The following is a 21,981-nucleotide window of genomic DNA, read 5'->3' as shown; positions in this document are numbered from 1 at the left end:
CCCTCGCTCTCCTAACTCGAGTACTCTCCATGAAAAAGTGAGACAAACCATAATAACCAGAGAAACGAAGGCCCAGATTTGGAGCCAAATAAAAACCTAACGCTACTGATCTCGAGCCCTCTGAGATCCGGAAAGGGCCTAGGAACCCCCTCCTCTCGTTTCCTGTCCCCCTTCCCTTCTTCTTTAAGTGAGAGAGGGTTAGCCGCCTCTCACTTTGCCAGGACACGCCCTAATCCTCCGAGGCCCACGCCTCCCCTCCCCCAACCGGTCCTCCCCCCGCCTCCCGCCCCAACTCACCTTGAGAGTCTCGTTCTCCTCCCTCAGCTTCTCCATCTCCTCCTGCATTTCTTCCTGCTCCTGGAGCTGCTGCGGGTGCGGCTGCGACGAAGGGGGCGCAGCCGCCTGCATGCCCCCGCCGCTCGCGCTGCCCTCTGCGCTCTGTTGGGGGCCCTCTGCCGCCGCCGCCATTGGGGAGGCGGGAGGGACCGCCAGGGGCTCACAAACAGCAGGGGCGCCGGCGACCGGAGAGCTGCGGTGGCTGCTGCTGCCGCCGCCGCCGTTCTTAGAGTGCATCTGAGCCGCGGCCGCCGCCGCTGCCCGCTCTTTCTTCAGATGGAATTGGATGAGCTCAGACTGCAGACATCCTTCCTTCCAGTAGCTCCCTCCAGCACCGCCGCCACCCGCCACCACGCCAAGCCCGGAATTTCTGCTGCCGGGGCCTGGGGTTTTGCTCGCAGAGGAGGAGGAGGATAGCGAAGGGGAGGCCCCCTCCCCGCCGCTGCCGCCCCTCTGCTGAGCGCGGACGCTTTTCCCTCGCCAGCCCCTGGGCGGCGGCGGTGGCAGCGGAGCGCCCCCCTCCCTTTCCCCGGAGCCACTGACGGCTCCTCCTCCTTCCCCACCCCCTCCTCCTCCTTCCCCTAGCGGAGGGGGTTCCCCGAGTTTAGAGGACGCGGGCTCTAGCTCCCGGAGCGGCTCCTCGGACAGGCCAGGCCTCCTGACACCCACCGGGGCCACCGTCGCCACTAGGGCTGCTTCAGCACCAGCTACAGGCTGGACAGCTCCCGAGGCCGCCCCCTTGGGCGCCGGGGGCGCGGCCTTCTCCGCTCCGCCTCCGCTTCCCCGGGCGCTGGCCGGAGGCGCTGAGCGGCTCCCGGTCTTGTTGCCCTGCTGCTGCTGCAGCTGCTGCTGTCGACTAGAATTGAGTTTAGTGCCAGCCCCTGCTGGGGCCCGGGTGGTCGAGGTTGCCTGTCGGACAGAATTGTCCCTCAGTCTAGCGGGTGACTGAGCACGCTGCTGCTTTCTGCTGCTGCCCTCCGGGTGCAAGCGAGCCTCAGTGGCACCGGTAGCGGCAGGAGCCGCGGCTGTGACAGGGGCAGCGCCCCCCGTCGGTGGCTGACTCATGGCGGTCTAGGAAGAATCTAAGGGGCGTGATTTACAATAGTCCATCACCAGATCATTCGCTCCCCTCTTCACTGCCACCAACCTTCCTTTCTAATCTGAGACGGAAACAAAAGAAGGAAAGCACACAGCATATCTGCGTTGTTACAGAGCAAAGGCTGATTCCCCTCAACAGGAGAAGTCCTAGAATATGAGATTTGAAAGGCGCTTTATAGAAGCCTTGACTTACAAATAGGATGCAGAATTGTCAATTCTCATTTCGCCCGGGGAGGCGCTATCACCACCCCACTCTACCGCGGTAAAACGAAGATCTGAAAGCTGCTGAACCTAACATTCTCACGGTAGCAGGCTATGGCAAGCATGGAGTCAAAAGGAATTGATGGAAGGATGTTTTTTTGTTTCTTCTTCTTCTTCTTTTTAAGAAGATAAGGTCAAGAAGAAGCTTCAGAAGGGAAAGATGTCCATATGCTAGAATTGTCAATACCCTGATTTTTTAACTTTGGTTTCTTCACTATCATATCTGCATTTCAAATCCTGGTTTTGTGGAGAAAGTTTTAATTAATATTCTCAAATGTCAATTAGATGAAAAAGGTTTTCCCAGAGAAAATTTGTTATGGATAAATACTCTTCTCAAACTGATCTAACCCTTATTGTTGCTTTTAATTAGAGAAATGCACCCATTTTCCTTCCTTTAGACTAGAACTGAAAGAAAATAGAAATAATGAATGGCTTCAAATCAAATTCAGTTTCAAGAAAATATGGCATTAAAATCATCTATATGTTTTCATCATTAGCAACCGTAAAGGAATTTTTTTCTTTTATTTATGTTTAGCTTTGAGAAATAAAAATACTTTTTGAATAATTTATTGTGAATGTGCAAAATTTCTTAAATTACAAGTGGTAACTTTTCTACACCTATCCAAATTTCATTGTTTTGTGAATCGTTTTAGTTTTAAGGGTAATTGCTAGATAGAAAGCATTTTCATTATTAAGCATCTTCTCAGATGGCACCTAACAGGCAAAGTTACACTTTTAAAGTGCCCAGTCCTTTCCATGAAGTCAAATTAAGACAGAAGGACCCTACACCCAAGAAGCCTGGTGCATCCTCACTGTGGTACAATTAACTCCTACAGTGTTTTTTTTTTTTTTTTTTTTTCAAGATAAATCCATTACTGGCTTTTAAAATCTGGAAAACAGCAACTCAAAACCCATTGCCTCCTGGTTCTTCTCCCTACTGATTCAGCTTGCTCAGCTATTCAATTAGGTGCTTTTTCCTTAGAAATATAATTTCTCTCTAAAGCACTGAAAAGGGCATGACTAGGCAGAAAGTTCTGTTGTTGTTGTTTTTTTTTTTAAAAGCTCCTATTATGAGAGAAGATATTTGTTAGTTACTGTACTAGCATTATTCCTGATATTGTCTAAGTACCATAACTTAGTCAATGTGTAGTAATACCTCAATTTATAAAGAAATATTACTGGGAAGGCTCCTCCATTTCCCATTCTCTTTTAGGAATCTCCTTCCAACTCGGTTTGGAAAATAACACTGAACAAAGAAGAGATGGTGGGAGGGTGAAGGAACAGTCGTCCATCAGCTTATTTTCTACACCTTCTCCCAGAGCAACGTGCTCCCAGAATATCTGGTCTAGCTATTTGGCAGGTCACACTAAGGCGGATCACCCAGATAAGTTATACTGCCAAAGCAAGCTTATTTTTATTTTGAATTAGGCATAACCACTCCGAAGCTGAAAGCCACCAGAGAAGGCTTAATTCACCCCCATATAGTTCTAACCCAGGTTAGGAAGTTCGAGTTCCAGGAACTCGACTCCCACAATCAAAGGTACCTGGCTGCTGTCACGTGGTTCTCACAAAGTGACAAGATGCTGTCTCTCTTGGAGGCTTCCTTTACGAAAATCGCCAAGCAAGCACCCCAGCAACGGCCTAGACCAACAATTTTACTCTCAAGCTTTATCTGCCCACTGACCCATCCAACCCCATATCTCATCCCCATCCCTTTAGAAAATCCAGAACTGCTCACTTCTTAGCAGAGGCGATGCTTTTTGAAGTCAATCGACAGCTCTTTCCTTCTGATCTTCAGGGGACTTCAGGATTTATTACTGTGTCTTCAGGAGACGAGGAAAGTTTCACTTCGCCGTGTTGTATATGCGACCGACTGGCTGAGCACTTTCACTCTGGGCCGGTTCGCACCAGTTCCACACCCACTCGCTTTCTCCAAACAATGGCGTGAACGCGGAGACTCAGCGGCCGGGAGAGCGAATGACTCCTTCGGCGTCAGCGGCCGTGCTGGAGCTGCGGCTCGGAGCCGGCGAACCCGCGAGGTACCACGCCGTGCCAGACGCTCCCAGGGAAGTGCACTGATATTCATGAGCTGACCTCACCGGCCGGGGCAGGGGAGGAGGCGGGATTGCAAGGGAGGACAGGGCAGAAGTAACCAAAGAGAGGCTATTTTCAAAAGGGAAGAGAAGGCGGAGGGGCGGGTGGCAGGCAGACAAAAAAGGGCCGGAGCCACGCCCGAGATGGAAGACCCGGAGCGGCGCTCAGAGGTCCCGCTGCACTCGCATACCCCTTCCTTGGCAGAAGCTTCCAAAGCCACTCGGAATCGGATGCGCTGGTTTTCCGCAGAGCTTTGTTCTGGGCCGGATCAATCGCCATCAATTATTTACTTGAGCTCTGGTCTCGGGGAGGCGGATTCCAAGAGCCTTCCGGGTGTGATCCGCATCTCTCGATGCAGCTGCGCGGCGCTGGCGGGCGGCAGCTGGGAGGTCTCTTTGTTCCCTCACTTTAAGTCTCGGTTGAGCTCTCCACGCGGTGCACCCTCCCCACCCCCAGCCCGGGCGGAGTCTTCAGACGTCGTCTCCACGAGGAGATAATGGTCACCAGATACGTCGTCCCGCAGACAAAGGGTTCTTGTTACGCCTCGACTCATTTAGTACAAACCGAATAAAAACCGGTTTGCAGCGATCCCTTACAGACGGGTTTGCCTTCGCTCCATTTTCTTCTTTCCTTTATTAAGTTCCAGGGTCCACTGTGAACACAAGGAACAATTACCGTGGTCCATAATCTTCATAGTAGTGCATGTGGGTAACAAGAATCATCAAGAGTGTATTTACTATAAGATACGAGTTTAAAGGAGCGGGGGGAGGGGCTTCTGAATATATGTCTTGACAATGCACAATAATAGTATTTAAAAATAAGACTGGAAAATTCTCTTTTTCCTTCCTTTTTTGGTTTGTTTTGGTGGGGTGAAGTGGGTGGAGGGAAGTAGGAAGTTCTCTTTCTTACCCTTAGGAATTCTTTGGTGAACTTGAAGATGAGAATGAAAAGCGCTGCTTTACAAAGAGTATTTTTATTTTAAATTTCTCTAACATTAATATTCTGGTTTTGCATGTAAAAGAGGATCGATATCTGGAAATAATAATTTTTATATTGACATGAATTTTAGTGTAACATTTTGTTTTCCAAGTGTAACACCTTGCATTAAAAACGAAATAACACATTTTAGGACTGGTTTGCATACAAGCAGTATCATTACAGTGAAACATAAAGATGCTCAAGCCCTGGTGATTAGTATCTCCAGCAATATATAAGACAAATATAGCATCAGCACAAAATCTGTTTATCTGCTCCAAAATAGAGCAATGCCTGGTTTATGCTCGGCACTGTCCAAGGTGCTGGGTCTGCAAAGAAAAATCAAGAAATAGTTACTGTTTGGGTAGGCTCAAGCATGTTGATGAGAAATGGGATGATTTCCATATAATCCTTTAAATACCTCTGGAAGGTGGAAATGGGATGTCTATGATATCTACCATGAATAGTTCAGACTTTGACTAACATACCAAAAATTAAGGGAAAACAGCAAGGTAAAATGTAATCACAATTTATTTGGAATTTGCTTGATTTCCTTAAGAAATACCAAGATTGATTTAAAATGAATAAAAACATTTTTCAGATTAATCTTTACAAATCAAATAATGATATTATAAACATAGTCTGTGGACACAAAATCTACCTCATCCTGCTTCTTTAAGAATTTGTACTCTGTTTAGGTATCTATATTTCAGTTCTTCCTTAGTCGATATTATTTATTTCAATGCAGTTAGTAACTTTAAAAACATCTAATAAAAATCAAGAATTGATTATCATGCATCTTAAATCAAACAGCCAATGTGCTTAAACATGTCATTTTATAATATAGTATTATGCAATTCAGGGTTTAAAGCTAATAATAAAAATTAAGTGCAAGCAGTATTTAAGATGCTTCTTTACTGATGTAAATGTGCCATAAAAGGAACTTTTGAATTGGAAATTTATCTGACTTGCTATTTTATTTGCTAGTGACAGAGAAAAGCTGATGTTTTCAGATCCATCCTCTGTTTTGGGAGAATAATTTAGCTTGAATATGTGCCATTGTCTTGATCACTACTGACATCATATGTATGCTGTAAAAAAAAAAAAAACATGTTATCTGAATTACATTTCAGATAATAGTTTATGAATCATAGACTCTTTGGGTTGTAAACATCATGATTTATCTTTTTAATCTCTAAGCAGGTTACAAACCACATTATACTTTGGTTTAGCCTAATTTCAGCCATCTCAGTAAGGTCTGTTCTACAATCTCCTGGACCAAGTGAACACATGTTATAACTTAACATGAGGACCCAAAACTGATGGTTAATTTATATACTGGATAAGGCTGCTACTTGTGAATGGCAGAAATTGCTACTCTACCACAGGTATTTTATTTACTCTTGTTTTTTGCTGTTGTGTAAGTTTGCAATTATGTATTGCATCCCAAACTTCTGTTGTACTACTTCTGTAAATGTTCATGAATATCAACTCTTGATAATTCAATGTCTAGCCACTCATTATAGCCAAAATATTATCAAGCATCTGATTTTAATACCATTTCATTTTCACTCATAATCTTAGTGAAGATTTTTAACAAGTCTAGTAATTATTACATAAATTCTATATACATTTAAGATTCTATACACATTTAAATTCTATATACATTCCATATACATAAATTTAATTAAGTTATTAAATTTTCCCTAATCTTACTAGTTTAATAGCTCAGAATTGTCAATTTTTATATATCAGCTCTTTAAGAATTTTTTTATCTTCCTACCCTAAATCCTCCTTCATCCCTGGTGGCTCAGATGGTAAAGCGTCTGCCTGCAATGTGGGAGACCCAAGTTTGATCCCTAGACTGGGAAGATCCCCTGGAGAAGGAAATGGCAACCCACTCCAGTACTCTTGCCTGGAAAATTCCACGGACAGAGGAGCCTTGTAGGCTACAGTCCATGGGGTCACAAAGAGTTGGACACGACTGAGCGACTTCACTTCACTTCATTGTGGGTATAGTAGGCATCCTAAAGTAATTTAGGATAGAGTCTATGGGGTCCCACAGAGTCGGACATCACTGAAGTGACTTAGCTGCTGCTAAGTCGTGTCTGACTCTGTGGGACTCCATAGACGGCTCTCCAGGCAAGAGTACTGGAGTGGGTTGCCATTTCCTTCTCCAATGCATGAAAGTGAAAAGTGAAAGTGAAGTTGCTCAGTCGTGTCTGACCCTCAGTGACCCCATGGACTGCAACCTTCCAGGTTCCTCTGTCCAGGGGTTTTCCAGGCAAGAGTACTGGAGTGGGGTGCCATTGCCTTCTCCAGCCACCCATACTTAAAGCTCAACATTCAGAGAACTAAGATTAGGGCATCTGGTCCCATCACTTCGTGGGAAATACATGGGGAAACAGTGGAAACAGTGTCAGACTTTATTTTGAGGGGCTCCAAAATCACTGCAGATGGTGATTGCAGCCATGGAATTAAAAGACGCTTACTCCTTGGAAGGAAAGTTATGACCAACCTAGATAGCATATTAAAAAGCAGAGATATTACTTTGCCAACAAAGGTCCATCTGGTTGAGCCTATGTTTTTTCCAGTGGTCATGTATGGATGTGAGAGTTGGACTGTGAAGAAAGTTGAGCGCCAAAGAATTGATGCCTTTGAACTGTGGTGTTGGAGAAGACTTAAGAGGCCCTTGAACTGCAAAGAGATCCAACCAGTCCATTCTAAAGCAGATCAGTCCTGGGTGTTCATTGGAAGGCCTGATGCTGAGGCTGAAACTCCAATACTTTGGCTACCTCATGCAAAGAGCTGACTCATTGGAAAAGACCCTGATGCTGGGAGGCATTGGGGGCAGGAGGAGAAGGGGACGACAGAGGATGAGATAGCTGGATGGCATCACCGACTCGATGCACATGAGTTTGGGTGAACTCCGGGAGTTGGTGATGGACAGGGAGGCCTGGCGTGCTGTGATTCATGGGGTCACAAGGAGTCAGACACGACTAAGGGACTGAACTGAACCGAGCTGAACCTATACTTCACTGTGAAACCTTAGAATAGCTTTTTCTATATTCTATTTGTAAATATTTTCTCCAGACTGTCTTTTGCCCTCTGATTTTGTGGTGTTTTGCACAAAATTCTTAATTAATATGTGGATATATTTTTCTTATTCTTTCTTTTTTTTTTTAAGAAACTTTATTATCTGTCAACCTATTTCCATTTTGAGTTTGTGGAAGAACAACTTAAGACTACTCCAGGGTTGTTCCTACCTAGTCAGTGGTCTGAGCAGTTGGAGCTGCAGACCAGTCTTCTTTGACAGGCTTGAGTGGGGAACAGCTGAATAGACACAGAAAGCACCCACACACCTTCAGACCAGCCCATCACCTTAGCTTAGGAAGCAGTGAACTTTGGAGCTAGAGCAGTCCAGTCACCTGGAAATTCCTCCCTGGTCACAGGCTTCTCAGTTGCCTCCTGCTTTTCTTTGTCAGTCTCTCCAGGATTTTTGTAGAAGCAGAGATCAGATATGACCTTCAATGGGTGTTCACAGGAGATGGTGCCACGCAGGTGCAGAACTTCCCCTACATCAGACCCACTGAGTGAGCTCCCTTGTTGCACAGAATGGTGATGTCCACACAGCACAGGGGAGAGTCTGTGTTACACAGAGCAATGCTAAACGAGTTCATGTAAGAGGCTTCTGTATGAGGCCAGTGGCCAGCCCTGGGATCAGTAACCACCAGAAGTCTTGGCCCCCGGAAGGCTGCCTGGATCTGGTTAGTGGAGTTCCCAGAAGTAAAGCGGCCAGCAATAGGAGTGGCTCCAGTGGCAGCAGTGGGCTCCAGCACAGCCGACTGGCCGGGATTCCTGGAGAAAGTGACACTGACATCAGTTGGGTTTTCAATGGCACCAATGATGCGCTGCCAACAGCAGCTTCTCCCAGGTTCTCGTCATACTTATGATGTACATGCCATGAGCTTTCCTTTGGCAGATGCACCATTCCATCTGGAAGTCAAGGTTGGGGCCACCTAAGTGGGTTCCTGCGGCAAGGTATTTGAGGGCATCCTTCTCCTTCATTTGCAGGACATCAAGGACTTTGGACATTGTGAAAGTTTCCCTTTAATTTATGATGGGAATCCAGAACAATGCTGTATGAGCTCCTGTCTTGGTGGTACGGAAAGCACATATGCATTTTTCAATAATTATAGCTGTTAGACTTTGGCTTCAGAGAAGGTGATGGCACCCCACTCCAGTACTCTTGCCTGGAAAATCCCATGGATGGAGGAGCCTGGTAGGCTGCAGTCCATGGGGTCGCTAGGAGTTGGACATGACTGAGCGACTTCACTTTCACTTTTCACTTTCATGCATTGGAGGAGGAAATGGCAACCCACTCCAGTATTCTTGCCTGGAGAATCCCAGGGACAGAGGAGCCTGGTGGGCTGCTGTCCATGGGGTCGCACAGAGTCGGACACGACTGAAGCTACTTAGCAGCAGCAGCAGCAGACTTGGGCTTAGAAAGGTCTTCCCATTACAAAGTTATAATATGTTTTCATGCATAGTTTTAATTCAATATAATTTTTAGAAATTTAAAAATTAGCTGCTTTGAATAAATCTGGAAATTATTTTTATGAACGATGTGCCATAGTAATTTAAGTGTGGTTTCAGCAAGTAACCAGTTATCCTTTCTCCACTGGCTTAAAATCAATAGCAGTAGTTGTTCTTTGTCTTACTGAGATGATTATAATTATAAATAATATCTTTTGATTGCTAATGAGGATGCTTCAGTTGTGTCCGACTCTTTGTGACCCCATGGACTGTAGCCCGCCAGGCTCCTCTGTCCCTGGGATTCTTCAGGCAAGAATACTAGAGTGAGTTGCCATTCCCTTCTCCAGGGAATCTTCCTAACCTGGGGATCGGACCCTCATCTCTGGTGTCTCCTGAATTGTAGGTGGATTCTTTACCCAGTCAGCCACCTAGAAAGCCAGTACAACTTTTCAAGTATTTATATTATTTAAAAATTTAATCCTAAAAATAGGTAGGTACTGTTATTATCTCCATTTTATACATTAGGTTATCAAAGTTCAGTGAGAGTAAATAATTTTCCCAAAGTGACAATTTAGTGTCAGACTCAGACTTGAACCAAGCCATGCTAGCTTCAGAGCGCATGCTCTTAATAATCATACTGTTTTTTTAATAGTATTCCATATTCCAATAATAATGGTGTCTTTTCTGCATTACTCTTTTCATTGATCTATTCCTGTGCTGACATATGCTACTTTAATTATAAAAAATTCATAGACCACATTGACATCTGATAGGGCATGTCCCCTTTTATTCATTTAAATCTTCTCTGTTTCCTTATGTCCTTTTTTCTCTCACGTGAACTTTAGTTTTTATCATGCTTTCCGGAAATCCTGCACTGATTATCTAACTTTATACATCCACTTGGGAAAATTCATATCTTTGTAATATTAGAGTATTTTTGCATGGGAATGTAATCTACCCATTGATTTGAATTATTTTAAATGTTCCTTAACAATGTTTCTTTTGTGTTGTGGTTATAATCTTGCATTTGTGTTTTGGCCTTATTTTCAGGTAATCCAAAATATTTGTTTCAGTTGTAAGCAGTATATCTCAACTATATTTTCAATTATTTGCTGCTATGTATGAAAACTATAATTAGTTGATTTTTGTCTCTGCCATGTAGCTGAATGATATTGTAAATATCAATTGTTTTTCATACACTATTTTTCTTTTTTATAGAAATGAAGAATATGAAAGCCTTTTGAATTTCCTTTAGAAATGAAGAATATAAAATTGTCCCACAAGTGAAAAAACCTTCCTTGAAACTATCCATTACAGTCACTACATTTTATGGATTTTGAGCTAGACTATGTGTGCGAACCAAGTTTCTTCAGTTGAATGATTTTTCCTTGGCTGTTTTTTTTTTTTTTTGCTTTTTCTTTTTTATTTCATGTGACAAAGTGAAAATAGCATTGTGCAGTGACTTCTTTCACTGTGTTTTATCAACTTCAGCACTTTTAAATGGCGAAAACTTCATACTATGAGTGTCACTGAGGATCTGAGACAACCTAAAGAGTATTTTGTTTAAAGAACACACACACACATCGCATTAACATATACCTGTGAAATGTGAAAAAAAGGTTAGCAAAACAACAAGCTAGTGTCAGCCATTCTATGTGAAATTCCCCATTTTGACCAAAATCATCTTGCCAAGAATGGACAGAACTAGCATAAAAGCAGATATTAAAAGTTTAAAAAACAAGCTACCTTTACAGAATGTTTCAAACTTGATAGTATTTCCATACATTGTTTCTTTTCATCTTTATCACAAAGGGATAGTGCTTTAAATCAGAAATATGAAAAAGGAAATTAAAGTAACATGCACTGCCTGATAAAAGGAAAATCACACACCATGATTGACAGCAATTGTTCAGAATATGTGGGAATAGTACCGTCGCCTGATGTAAAGTCTCCGAACTAAAATTAGGGGACAAGCATTTGACTAATTCTTTCAGCATTTAATGTATTCCTATTTGGGATGCAATACACACACACACACACACACACACACACACATTCAAAAAAGGAAGTTTTCTGGACTTTTGGGAAGACTCTCCTACCCTTCCACACTCCTCTTCCAAAAGCATTTTATAGTAACATAAGATTTTTTTATAGTATGAGTAATTTGTATATTTTCTAATTTTTTAACAATATTTAGTGTTTTAAAGTTTAAAGGAAATTAAATAAGATGAAGTTCCTGCTCTCATGTTTATGTTCCATAGTATAACAAATGGATACTTTTGAGAAAATATAAACCTAAGCAAAAATCCGAGTGCTGATTTTATGTAGGTGTTAAGGAAACTTACCAGAGGGCAATTTAGTCAGGGAAAATCTCATGGAAGCATAAAATTCAAGCTGGCCTTGAAAAAAATTACAGGTTTGACCCATTTATTGAATCCCCCTGGTTGACAGTGATCTATTTCTGCCTTAATTCTGTGTCGTTCTTTCCTTTTATTTGTATTGGACGTTCATCGAACTTTTAAAGAACAGGGGCCATGTCTTTTCACAGTTACATTTCCACTGTTTCTGTACCATTCACTATTCTTTGCTCACAAATGATTATTTAGCCATAAAAATATGCACATTTGTATTATATTGCTTTATTGTCACAAATGCATGTAATATTCTTCTCATATAGATTGTTTGGGATATGTGGGGCCACATCTTACTTATTTTAGATCCTTCCCAGTTTTTAGAACAGGGTTTTGCAAATTATAAGTACTTCATAAATATTCTCAATTGAATGGGGATATTGCAAAAGAGAAGGGGGATTTAAGCAAAGGAAATGAAAGCTACAGCCTAAGGCAAGGAGAGGCTTCCTCAGTGGCTCAGTGGGTAAAGAACCGCCTGCAATGAAGGAGACACAGGAGACCTGTGTTGGATCCCTGGGTGAGAGATCCCCTGGAGAAGGGAATGGCAATCCACTCCAGTATTCTTGCCTGGAAAATCCATTAGACAGAGGAGCCTGGCGGACTACAGTCCATGGGGTCATGAAGAGTTTGAAATGAAAGATGTAGAATCTTTCTGTTAACGAGTAGTCGGGTATCTTCAGTAGTTTTCCGGTTCAGTTCAGTTCAGTTCAGTCGCTCAGTCATGTCTGACTCTTTGCGACCCCATGAATCGCAGGCCTCCCTGTCCATCACCAACTCCTGGAGTTCACTCAGACTCACATCCATCGAGTCAGTGATGCCATCCAGCCATCTCATTCTCTGTCGCCCCCTTCTCCTCCTGCCCCCAATCCCGCCCAGCATCAGAGTCTTTTCCAATGAGTCAACTCTTCGCCTGAGGTGGCCAAAGTACTGGAGTTTCAGCTTTAGCATCGTTCCTTCCAAAGAAATCCCAGGGCTGATCTTCAGAATGGACTGGTTGGATCTCCTTGCAGTCCAAGGGACTCTCAAGACCAGTTAATAATAACTCCAACTTTCTGGTTAGTTAATTCAAAATTCTTCACTCCTTTTTTTCTCCCTGCACACCTCCTTAAGCATTCAGGTAGTCTTATCAGCTGTGAATACAAAATAATTTCCAAATAGATTCATTTCTCACTACTTTCACTGCTACTACCACAGTCTAAGGGCTTTCCTGGTGGCTCAGATGGTAAAGAATCCACCTGCAATGCAGGAGACCAGGGTTCCATCCCTGGGTCAGGAAGAGCCCCTGGAGAAGGGAATGGCAACCCACTCCAGTATTCTTGTGAGGAGAATCCCATGGACGGAGTAGCCTGGTGGGCTACAGCCCATAGCATTGACGAGTCAGACATGACTGAGTGACTAACACATAGTCCAAAGGAAAATGACCACTTCCCTGAGAGGATCTCCCTGCGCCTGCTCTTCCTCTCTCTCCTATGTAGCAATGTCCGCATGGAGACTAGAGTGATCGTTTCAAGCCAGAACACACTGCTCTTCTGCTCAACCCATAAAGCAGCTTGCCAGCTCTCCCAGGGCACAGCCCCTGCTTCGCGTATGGTTCAAGGAGGCTCCCTTACTGTCTCCACCTTGCTGTACCCTTACACTCTGGTCTGGCTTTTTCCTCGAATGCTTCCTGCACACTCAGGACTAGGGAGTTTTGAAACACTGTTTCCCTTCTGCTGAGAGCTCTCTGCCCTAAGATTGCCGTTTGCCTCACGCACCTCCACACCTGCTCTCGTCGGTTTTCAAATGTCACCTACTCTGAGTGTCACAGTATTCTGATTTCTTTATACAAGCTTGCGCCCAGTCAACAATTTCCACCCTCCTTACCATACTTTTTTGCACCTTCATAGCACTTATCTCCACTTAACATACTCCACATAAATTGAATTTTTCCTGTCTGCTTCCCCACTTTCGAATCTCCAAGACGGTAGAGCTTTTGTTTTTTTTCACTTCTCTAGCTCTAGGACCGAGGACAAAAGATCTTTGTAAGTACTCAAAAATGCTTTTACTTTTTGAATAGATTAAAAAAAAAAGAAAACCTTGTAAGTAAATAAGTATTCATGAAGATTTCAGATGTCAAAACAGTTTTGCTTTGATCGAAAAAGCAGCAGAGACACACTAAGGATACTTGCAGAAGAGAGTAGAGAGAGGTTGCCCATGGTCAGAAAGGATAAATCCAAGGAAGACGAAGAGAGTAAAACACAGATTTGTCTAATCCAATCTGAGATCATTGGAATTCGGTTTAGGAAAACAGTTAAGTTTTTGTTCAGTCACCCAGTCATGTCCAGCTCTCTGCGACCCCATGGACTGCAGCACGCCAGGCCTCCCTGTCCCTTATCATCTCTTGAAGTTGGCTCAAGTTCATGTCCATTGCATCGGTGATGCCACCCAACCATCTCATCCTCTGATGCCCTCTTCTCCTTCTGCCTTCAATCTTTCCCAGCATCAGGGACTTTTCAGATGAGTTGGCTCTTTGCATCGGGAAAAACAGTTACAGAAATGGAGGAAAAGTAATAAATTCCAAAGGGACAAATGTGAATTGGCTGAATTAACGACCGTGGGTGGAGAGAAGTGACATTTCACAGATATTCTAAAAAATACTGTGATCTTAGAGAGCTGGAAACTGTTGGGCCACTTTCAACAAGAAAGAAGGTGGGAAGGTTTGGAAGAGATGACACTGCTATTATGGGGGAAGAGTAATGATTTATTGAGATTTAAAAAAAAATTCATTCTGTTCCCATAATGCTCTTCATTGCAATGATGTAGAAGATGAATGAAAATGAACTTTTTTATAGTCATAAAAGACTATAAAGCATGTTTTTATTTTTTATGTTTTATACTGCCCCTCCACACATCAGACAGCTGTATTTGACCTGCATACTAATCAGGAGAGGATTGATTCTCTACTTCTCCAGGTTAATTTAGAGCATGTTCCTAAAAGAGCCATGGAACAATAGAGGGGTCGCCAGATTCTCCATGTCCCTATCCCCCAGACTCTTAGGATTCTGCTTTCATAGGCAGCACATAGCATAACAGAACTCAAGATTCTACGTGTTTCTACTGAGACAGAGAAAGCAGGAGAAAAAGGGAGAGCAAGAGAGAAAGAGAGGTCAAGATCTACACTGGTTTATTGCCTTGAGATTCTGCACTAGAACTGTGCCGTCTTCTCCTGTTTCCTTTTGTCTTGAGGTTCTGAGAATATAAGTACTGGGAAATATATGCTTATCCCATTAGTTTGAAAGAGTAGAATCAGGATCAGAATAAAGTTATGCCACTTACTTACCATCCAAAAAATAATGAACTGCCCAGCAGGAGAATGTTTAGGAAGGCTGAGCCATCCAGATTTTTAGAACTGAAGTGATGGTTGTAAGAAGTAACAACCATTTATAAAGTGCTTAGCATTTCTGAGGAGGCACTTCCTTTCAAGGTTCAGCTTACTTCTGATGATTCACAAGCTTGAAACTCTTTCCCCTTATTTTGTCTTTTGCTGTCTTTGTGCTGTTTCCTCTTTGGTATTATTAAATACGAAGGGAGGTAGACTTGCAGGGATTATGGGGTAGAGACTTAAATTGCTTGGCTATATTCTTGAATGAACAGAATGAGTGAGTCCCTGGATTAGTAAGAATTCTTTTGGTTAAAGTGATGATAACTCAAGTCAAACTAGCTGGGGCATAAAAAGAGTATTTATTGGAGGGACATCCTGTTGCCAAATGTGAGAAAACAACTGGACTCATCGACCCTTGGGACGTGGTCCCTGCAGGACTCTCTCGGCCTCTTATCTCTGGGTCTCTGCTTTTTCAATGGCAGTTTTTCCTACTTCAGGCCAGCTCCCGCCCTTCTTCTCCGGTACTTGCATCCCACGTTGTGATCCTCCCACTTCAGGGAAGCCCTGGCTGGCTTTCCCAATTCTATTTTGAAAAAAAGCGCAGAGAAGGATTTGGAGTCACTGCTTTTAGGTCACAGGCTCACCCTTGGTGTATTCTGCCAAGGCCAAGAGGCCATGTTGTGGGGTCCTACATGAGCAAGGAGCCTTCTGCTCATCTCATAGATGAGGAAACTGAGGCGCAAGGAGGCTAGCTGACTGGTCCCAGATCATTCAACTAATAGCAATACTATTTGATCACTATCTATACGTGTCATTAACAAATATTAATTCAAATTGGACCTGCAATCATTAAAAAGCCATCTGGAACAAGCCTGAAACAGCAGTAAAAACAAGATGGTAGATGGTATTCGAACTGTGGTGCTGGAGAAGACTCTTGAGGGTCCCTTGGACAGCAAGGAGATCAAGCCAGTCAATCCTAAAGGACATCAACCCTGAGTATTCATTGGAAAGACTGATGCTGAAGCCGAAGCTCCAATAATTTGGCCACCTGATGCGAAGAGCCCACTCATTGGAAAAGACCCTGAAGCTGGGAAAGATTGAAGGCAGAAGAGGGCAATAGAGGATAAGATGATTGGATGGCATCACCAATTCAGTGGAAATGAACTTGGGCAAACTCTGGGAGATGGTGAGGGACAGGAAGGCCTGGAGGGCTGCAGTCCATGGGGGGCGGGGGGCGAGGTGGGGTGGGGGTGGGGTGGTCACAAGAAGATATTCAGTAGGTTATATAGCACCATCTAGCGGTCATCTAGAGAATTTAATTTTATTCACATTTCACTGTGATATTAATAACTGAGGAAGTTTTGTCTATTTTAAATAAGGTATCATAAGCCAGAAACATAGATTTACATTCAGAAATCTGTGTATTTTATGGGCCCATCACAAAACAGTGCACATCTAAAGGGTCATTTCAACTAATATTTACTAGACCAGTTTCTTAGTGCTGATGTTGACAATAACTTTGAATTGAAAAAAAAAAAGAAAACCTGGAATAAATCCTCTTTCGGAAAATAGCCATTTATTCTCGAATGCAATATAAAATGAGCCAGACTTCAAGGTTTGCAGGAGACAGTCTTGTTTCTGGGAAACAAATTATTGCTACAATGAATTAAGTAAAAGGTATATACAAGTCCTAGGGGCCTTTCATCCCGAAAGGACAGGACGGAGTAGGCGCTGCTCTACAGTTTGCTTCGAGAAGAGGAAAGAGGGAGCCTCATGCAGGGAACAGAGCTGGTTGGACAGCGTGATCCTGAATGCTAAACTCTCCAGACGACCACGAGATGGCGCTTTATAACCTATTGAATACCGTCTTGTTCAACAGCCACATCGTGACGCTTTGCGATCACTCTGGTGCCGCCAACTATTTTGACACAATCAGTCATGCTGCTTTCTTTTATAAACGTGAAACTTACAACAGGATGATTCTAGAATTCATTATTTCTATATACTACAGTACAATTTCTAGGAAAGGGAAAGCTTATACAAAAACACTGACCTCTTGACTATTTTAAGATTATATTTAATTCAGCATCGGTTGATACTTTTTTAAATATAAACTTAAACTTCTATTACAGAAATGATATTTCATGGTGCAAGTAATCAATAAATTTGTTCCTGGAGCACTAGATGTGTAAGAAGAAATTTTAGGATATCTTTAGAGAATTCACCACAGGATATCTTTAGAGAATTCACCATACCATGCTCTATAACACTGGAATCAGGCTAATATTTATGACCCTCCAGTTACTTGGTGAGGTCATTCAGATCTTGATATGAAGACTTGACGCACATCTGCCTCTCCATTCCTCCCCTGCAGAAAGGCCTATTTCTATTTTTGATGCAACATGTGATTTGGGGCAAATCAATGTCTCTGGACTGGACCTCAGTTTCTTAAGCCAATAAAATCAGTGTTTTGGATTATATGACTTTTTCATGTTCCTTCCTGTTCTAAAATTTAAAACTCATTCATCTCAAGTATTTATATTTATGTCTTACTATTCATATCTTACTATCATGATCCACTGGCTCCTGGGAGGGGAAATGAGGCAGATATGCTACCTGTCAATTCAAGATTGCTGGAAAACTAAATCCTAGCCCAAAAATGTTTTATTTTTCTCTTCTGTAGTCCTTTTAATTTATAGCCCCCGGTGGTTAAATGTTAAAATAGACACCCCTCTTTCCTTTCAGAAGATTTTAGTGTCTGTGTTTGCTGCACAAGGGGAAAAGAAAATAAATCCTGAGAAAACAGCTCAACCTGAACATGATATTTTCTTCTCTTCAGGAAACTAGATTTCATGATAGGTGGAAATATTCTGAAGGAGGAAGCAGACAGAACAGGCTTCATCTTAAAAGCAGGGCTCCATCTTGGGCTGGACTGTGGACTTTGAGCTCTATGCCCAGTATCTATGGAAACGACATACCAACTGGAAAATCAGACCCCCCAGAAGGAAGAGCCTCAGAGCTCGTACCAAGACTCTCCATCACCTAAAAGAATATCCTAAGTGTCTGTGTAACCGAATAAAATCGTAAATTCTATTATGCTTATTGGGGTATGACCACAGGCCTATTGATAACTGTCCACTGTTAACTACCTAGGCTTAAGGCATACGAATCATGGGTTAACTTAGATTGTATCTTTCTTTTCCTATGTTCAGACTAGTTTCAGGTAATTTGGGGAGGTGGGTTTGGGTACCTACACTTAGGGTATATAAGCTTTTGACAAAAACTGATCAGGATCCTTGGCTAAGAGGAGACTCTGCCTTGGGCCGCCAGTGTAATAAACTGCACTCCACCATTTGCACCCGGAATGCCTGACTACAACAATTCTATCCTTGCCTTAGGTAAAAACAGACCTGTTACTCCAGCTTGTTCAGTCAGTTCAGTTCAGAGCTGTGACATGCCGAGGGCTTTAATGTCCATCACTCCAAATCTTTGTTGTGACGAGATAGAACCGAGGCAGGACCAGATGCCATGATCTTAGTTTTCTGAACGTTGAGGTTTAAGCCAACTTTTTCACTCTCCTCTTTCACTTTCATCAAGAGACTCTTTAGTTCTTCGCTTTCTGCCATAAGGGTGGTGTCATCTGCATATCTGAGGTTATTGGTATGTCTCCTGGCAACCTTGATTCCAGCTTATGTTTCATCCAGCCTGGCATTTTGTATGATGTACTCATACATCATAAGCAGTGTGACAATATACAGTATAATGTCAATAAAAGTATGAATCCACCTTTATGCAAAGATGAGTTGCATTGAATTCTGAGTTATTGTAGTTATCTCAAGGCAAAAGACAGTGAAGCTGGAGAAAGACTTAAGTTCAAGGGGAAAGGGGGAGGAGGCTGCCATTCCAAGGATGAGTCTCAAAGAGTTAAACCTTTCCTCCATGACTGTAACCTTGGGGACTGTACCCACATGTATCTCAGGCCAAGTCAAATACCTGGAAGCCACCTTTCAGGTTCCTCTTTCCATTCATCTGCCATGCACGACAGCAAGAAATAATATTGTTTAATGTTTCTTACAGAGAAGACCACAAAGAGTCTTGAGAAAATTTCTTCCATGACGCAAGCAGGTTGTAGGCAGTCATGTTACTAGAGGAGGGAGCCAAAACTCCGTCTGGTCCCTTTGCTCCTGTTCCTTTATGAAAAGCAGGGTGACAATATACAGCCTTGATGCACTCCTCTTCCTATTTGGAACCAGTCTGTTGTTCCATGTCCAGTTCTAACTGTTGTTTCCCGACCTGCATATAGGTTTCTCAAGAGACAGGTCAGGTGGTCTGGTATTCCCATCTCTTTCAGAATTTTCCACAGTTTATTCTGATCCATACAGTCAAAGGCTTTGGCATAGTCAAGAAAGCAGAAATAGATGTTTTTCTGGAACTCTCTTGCTTTTTCCATGATCCAGCGGATGTTGGCAATTTGACCTCTGGTTCCTCTGCCTTTTCGAAAACCAGCTTGAACATCTGGGAGTTCACGGTTCATGTATTGCTGAAGCCTGCCTTGGAGAATTTTGAGCATTACTTTACTAGTGTGTGAGATGAGTGCAATTGTGCGGTAGTTTGAGCATTCTTTTCCATTGCCTTTCTTTGAAAATGAAAACTGACCTTTTCCAGTCCTGTGGCCAATGCTGAGTTTTCCAAATTGGCTGGCATATTGAGTGCAGCACTTTCACAGCATCATCTTTCAGGATTTGAAAGAGCTCCACTGGAATTCTATCACTTCCAATAGCTTTGTTCGTAGTAATGTTTTCTAAGGCCCACTTGACTTCACATTCCAAGATGTCTGGCTCTAGATTAGTGATCATATCATCGTGATTATCTGGGTCGTGAAGATCTTTTTTGTACAGTTCTTCCATGTATTCTTGCCACCTCTTCTTAATATCTTCTGCTTCTGTTAGGTCCATACCATTTCTGTCCTTTATCGAGCCCATCTTTGCATGAAATGTTCCCTTGGTATCTCTAATTTTCTTGAAGAGATCTCTAATTTTCTTGAAGAGATCTCTAGTCTTTCCCATTCTGCTGTTTTCCTCTATTTCTTTGCATTGATCGCTGAGGAAGGCTTTCTTATCTCTTCTTGCTATTCTTTGAAACTCTGTATTCAGATGCTTATATCTTTTCTTTTCTCCTTTGCTTTTCCCTTCTCTTCTTTTCACAGCTATTTGTAAGGCCTCCCCAGACAGCCATTTTGCTTTTTTGCATTTCTTTCCCATGGGGATGGTCTTGATCCCTGTCTCCTGTACAATGTCATGAACCTCAGTCCATAGTTCATCAGGCACCCTATCTATCAGATCTAGGCCCTTAAATCTATTTCTCACTTCCACTGTATAATCATAAGGGATTTGATTTAGGTCATACCTGAATGGTCTAGTGGTTTTCCCTACTTTCTTCAATTTGAGTCTGAATTTGGTAATAAGGAGTTCATGATCTGAGCCACAGTCAGCTCCTGGTCTTGTTTTTGCTGACTGTATAGAGCTTCTCCATCTTTGGCTGCAAAGAATATAATCAGTCTGATTTCGGTGGTGACCATCTGGTGATGTCCATGTGTAGAGTCTTCTCTTGTGTTGTTGGAAGAGGGTGTTTGCTATGACCAGTGCATTCTCTTGGTAAAACTCTGTTAGTCTTTGCCCTGCTTCATTCTGTACTCCAAGGCCAAATTTGCCTGTTACTCCAGGTGTTTCTTGACTTCCTACTTTTGCATTCCAGTCCCCTATAATGAAAAGGACATCCTTTTTGGGTGTTAGTTCTAAACGGTCTTGGAGGTCTTCATAGAACTGTTAGACTTTAGCTTCTTCAGCGTTACTGGTTGGGGCATAGACTTTTACTGTGATATTGAGTGGTTTGCCTTGGAGACGAACAGAGATCATTCTGTCATTTTTGAGATTGCATCCAAGTACTGCATTTCGGACTCTTTTGTTGACCATGGCTACTCCATTTCTTCTGAGGGATTCCTGCCCGCAGTAGTAGATATAATGGTCATCTGAGTTAAATTCACCCATTCCAGTCCATTTTGATTCGCTGATTCCTAGAATGTCAACATTCACTCTTGCCATCTCCTGTTTGACCACTTCCAATTTGCCTTGATTCATGGACCTGACATTCTAGGTTCCTAGGCTGCGTGGGCACAGGAGGGCCTAGAGGAGCTACTCTACATTCAAGGTCAGGAGGGGTGGCAGTGAAGAGATACCCCACGTCCAAGGTAAGAGAAACCTAAGTAAGATGGTAGGTGTTGCAAGAGGCATCAGAGGGCAGACACACTGAAACCATAATCACAGAAAACTAGTCAATCTAATCACACTAGGACCACAGTCTTATCTAACTCAATGAAAGTAAGCCATGCCTGTGGGGGCACCCAAGACGGGCGGGTCATGGTGGAGAGGTCTGACAGAATATGGTCCCCTGGAGAAGGGAATGGCAAACCACTTCAGTGTTCTTGCCTTGAGAACCCCATGAACAGTATGAAAAGGCAAAATGATAGTATACTGAGAGAGGAACTCCCCAGGTCATTAGGTGCCCAGTATGCTACTGGAGATCAGTGGAGAAATAACTCCAGAAAGAATGAAGGGATGGAGCCAAAGCAAAAACAATACCTAGTTGTGGGTTGACTGGTGATAGAAGCAAGGTAAGATTAGAAAGTGTGTAAACATGGGGAAAGGGCAAGAATGCAAGGCAAGAGGGTTATCAACTGAAAAATATGGTCACAACCTGCAAGTAGAGAGTTATTTTCTTTGGTGGGAATGTTGAGCACTCTGAACCCAGGAGACAGTATCTCAGTAGATCTGAGAAAATTTCTTCTATGACGCAAGCAGGGTGTGGGCAGGAGTGCTCCTGGAGGAGGGGGCCCAAACTCCTTCTGGCCCC

The 21,981-nt window shown here is 42.9% G+C and overlaps 2 protein-coding genes and 1 pseudogene across 2 annotated transcripts in view; 1 reads left to right on the top strand and 2 right to left on the bottom strand.

Moving 5' to 3' along the window:
• The window catches only part of MTCL3 (MTCL family member 3), a 43,969-nt gene extending 42,507 nt beyond the window's left edge, over positions 1-1,462 (bottom strand). Inside the window, exon 1 of the mRNA XM_069598982.1 lies at positions 298-1,462. Coding sequence (XP_069455083.1) covers positions 298-1,401 — 1,104 coding nt within the window. The 5' untranslated portion in view covers positions 1,402-1,462. The remainder of the gene's footprint in view (positions 1-297) is intronic.
• A 6,547-nt stretch (positions 1,463-8,009) lies between these two features.
• Positions 8,010-8,859, bottom strand: LOC138445186 (small ribosomal subunit protein uS2-like; annotated as a pseudogene).
• An 8,051-nt stretch (positions 8,860-16,910) lies between these two features.
• Positions 16,911-21,981, top strand: part of C8H6orf58 (chromosome 8 C6orf58 homolog) — a 120,653-nt gene continuing 115,582 nt past the window's right edge. Inside the window, exon 1 of the mRNA XM_069598934.1 lies at positions 16,911-16,980. Within this exon, the coding sequence (XP_069455035.1) occupies positions 16,911-16,980 (70 nt within the window). The remainder of the gene's footprint in view (positions 16,981-21,981) is intronic.

Source organism: Ovis canadensis, chromosome 8 (genome assembly GCF_042477335.2).
Source record: "Ovis canadensis isolate MfBH-ARS-UI-01 breed Bighorn chromosome 8, ARS-UI_OviCan_v2, whole genome shotgun sequence".
In the NCBI taxonomy this organism is placed as follows: domain Eukaryota; kingdom Metazoa; phylum Chordata; class Mammalia; order Artiodactyla; family Bovidae; genus Ovis; species Ovis canadensis.
Note: the sequence above shows the minus strand (reverse complement) of the source record. Positions and strands in the feature narration are given on the sequence as shown.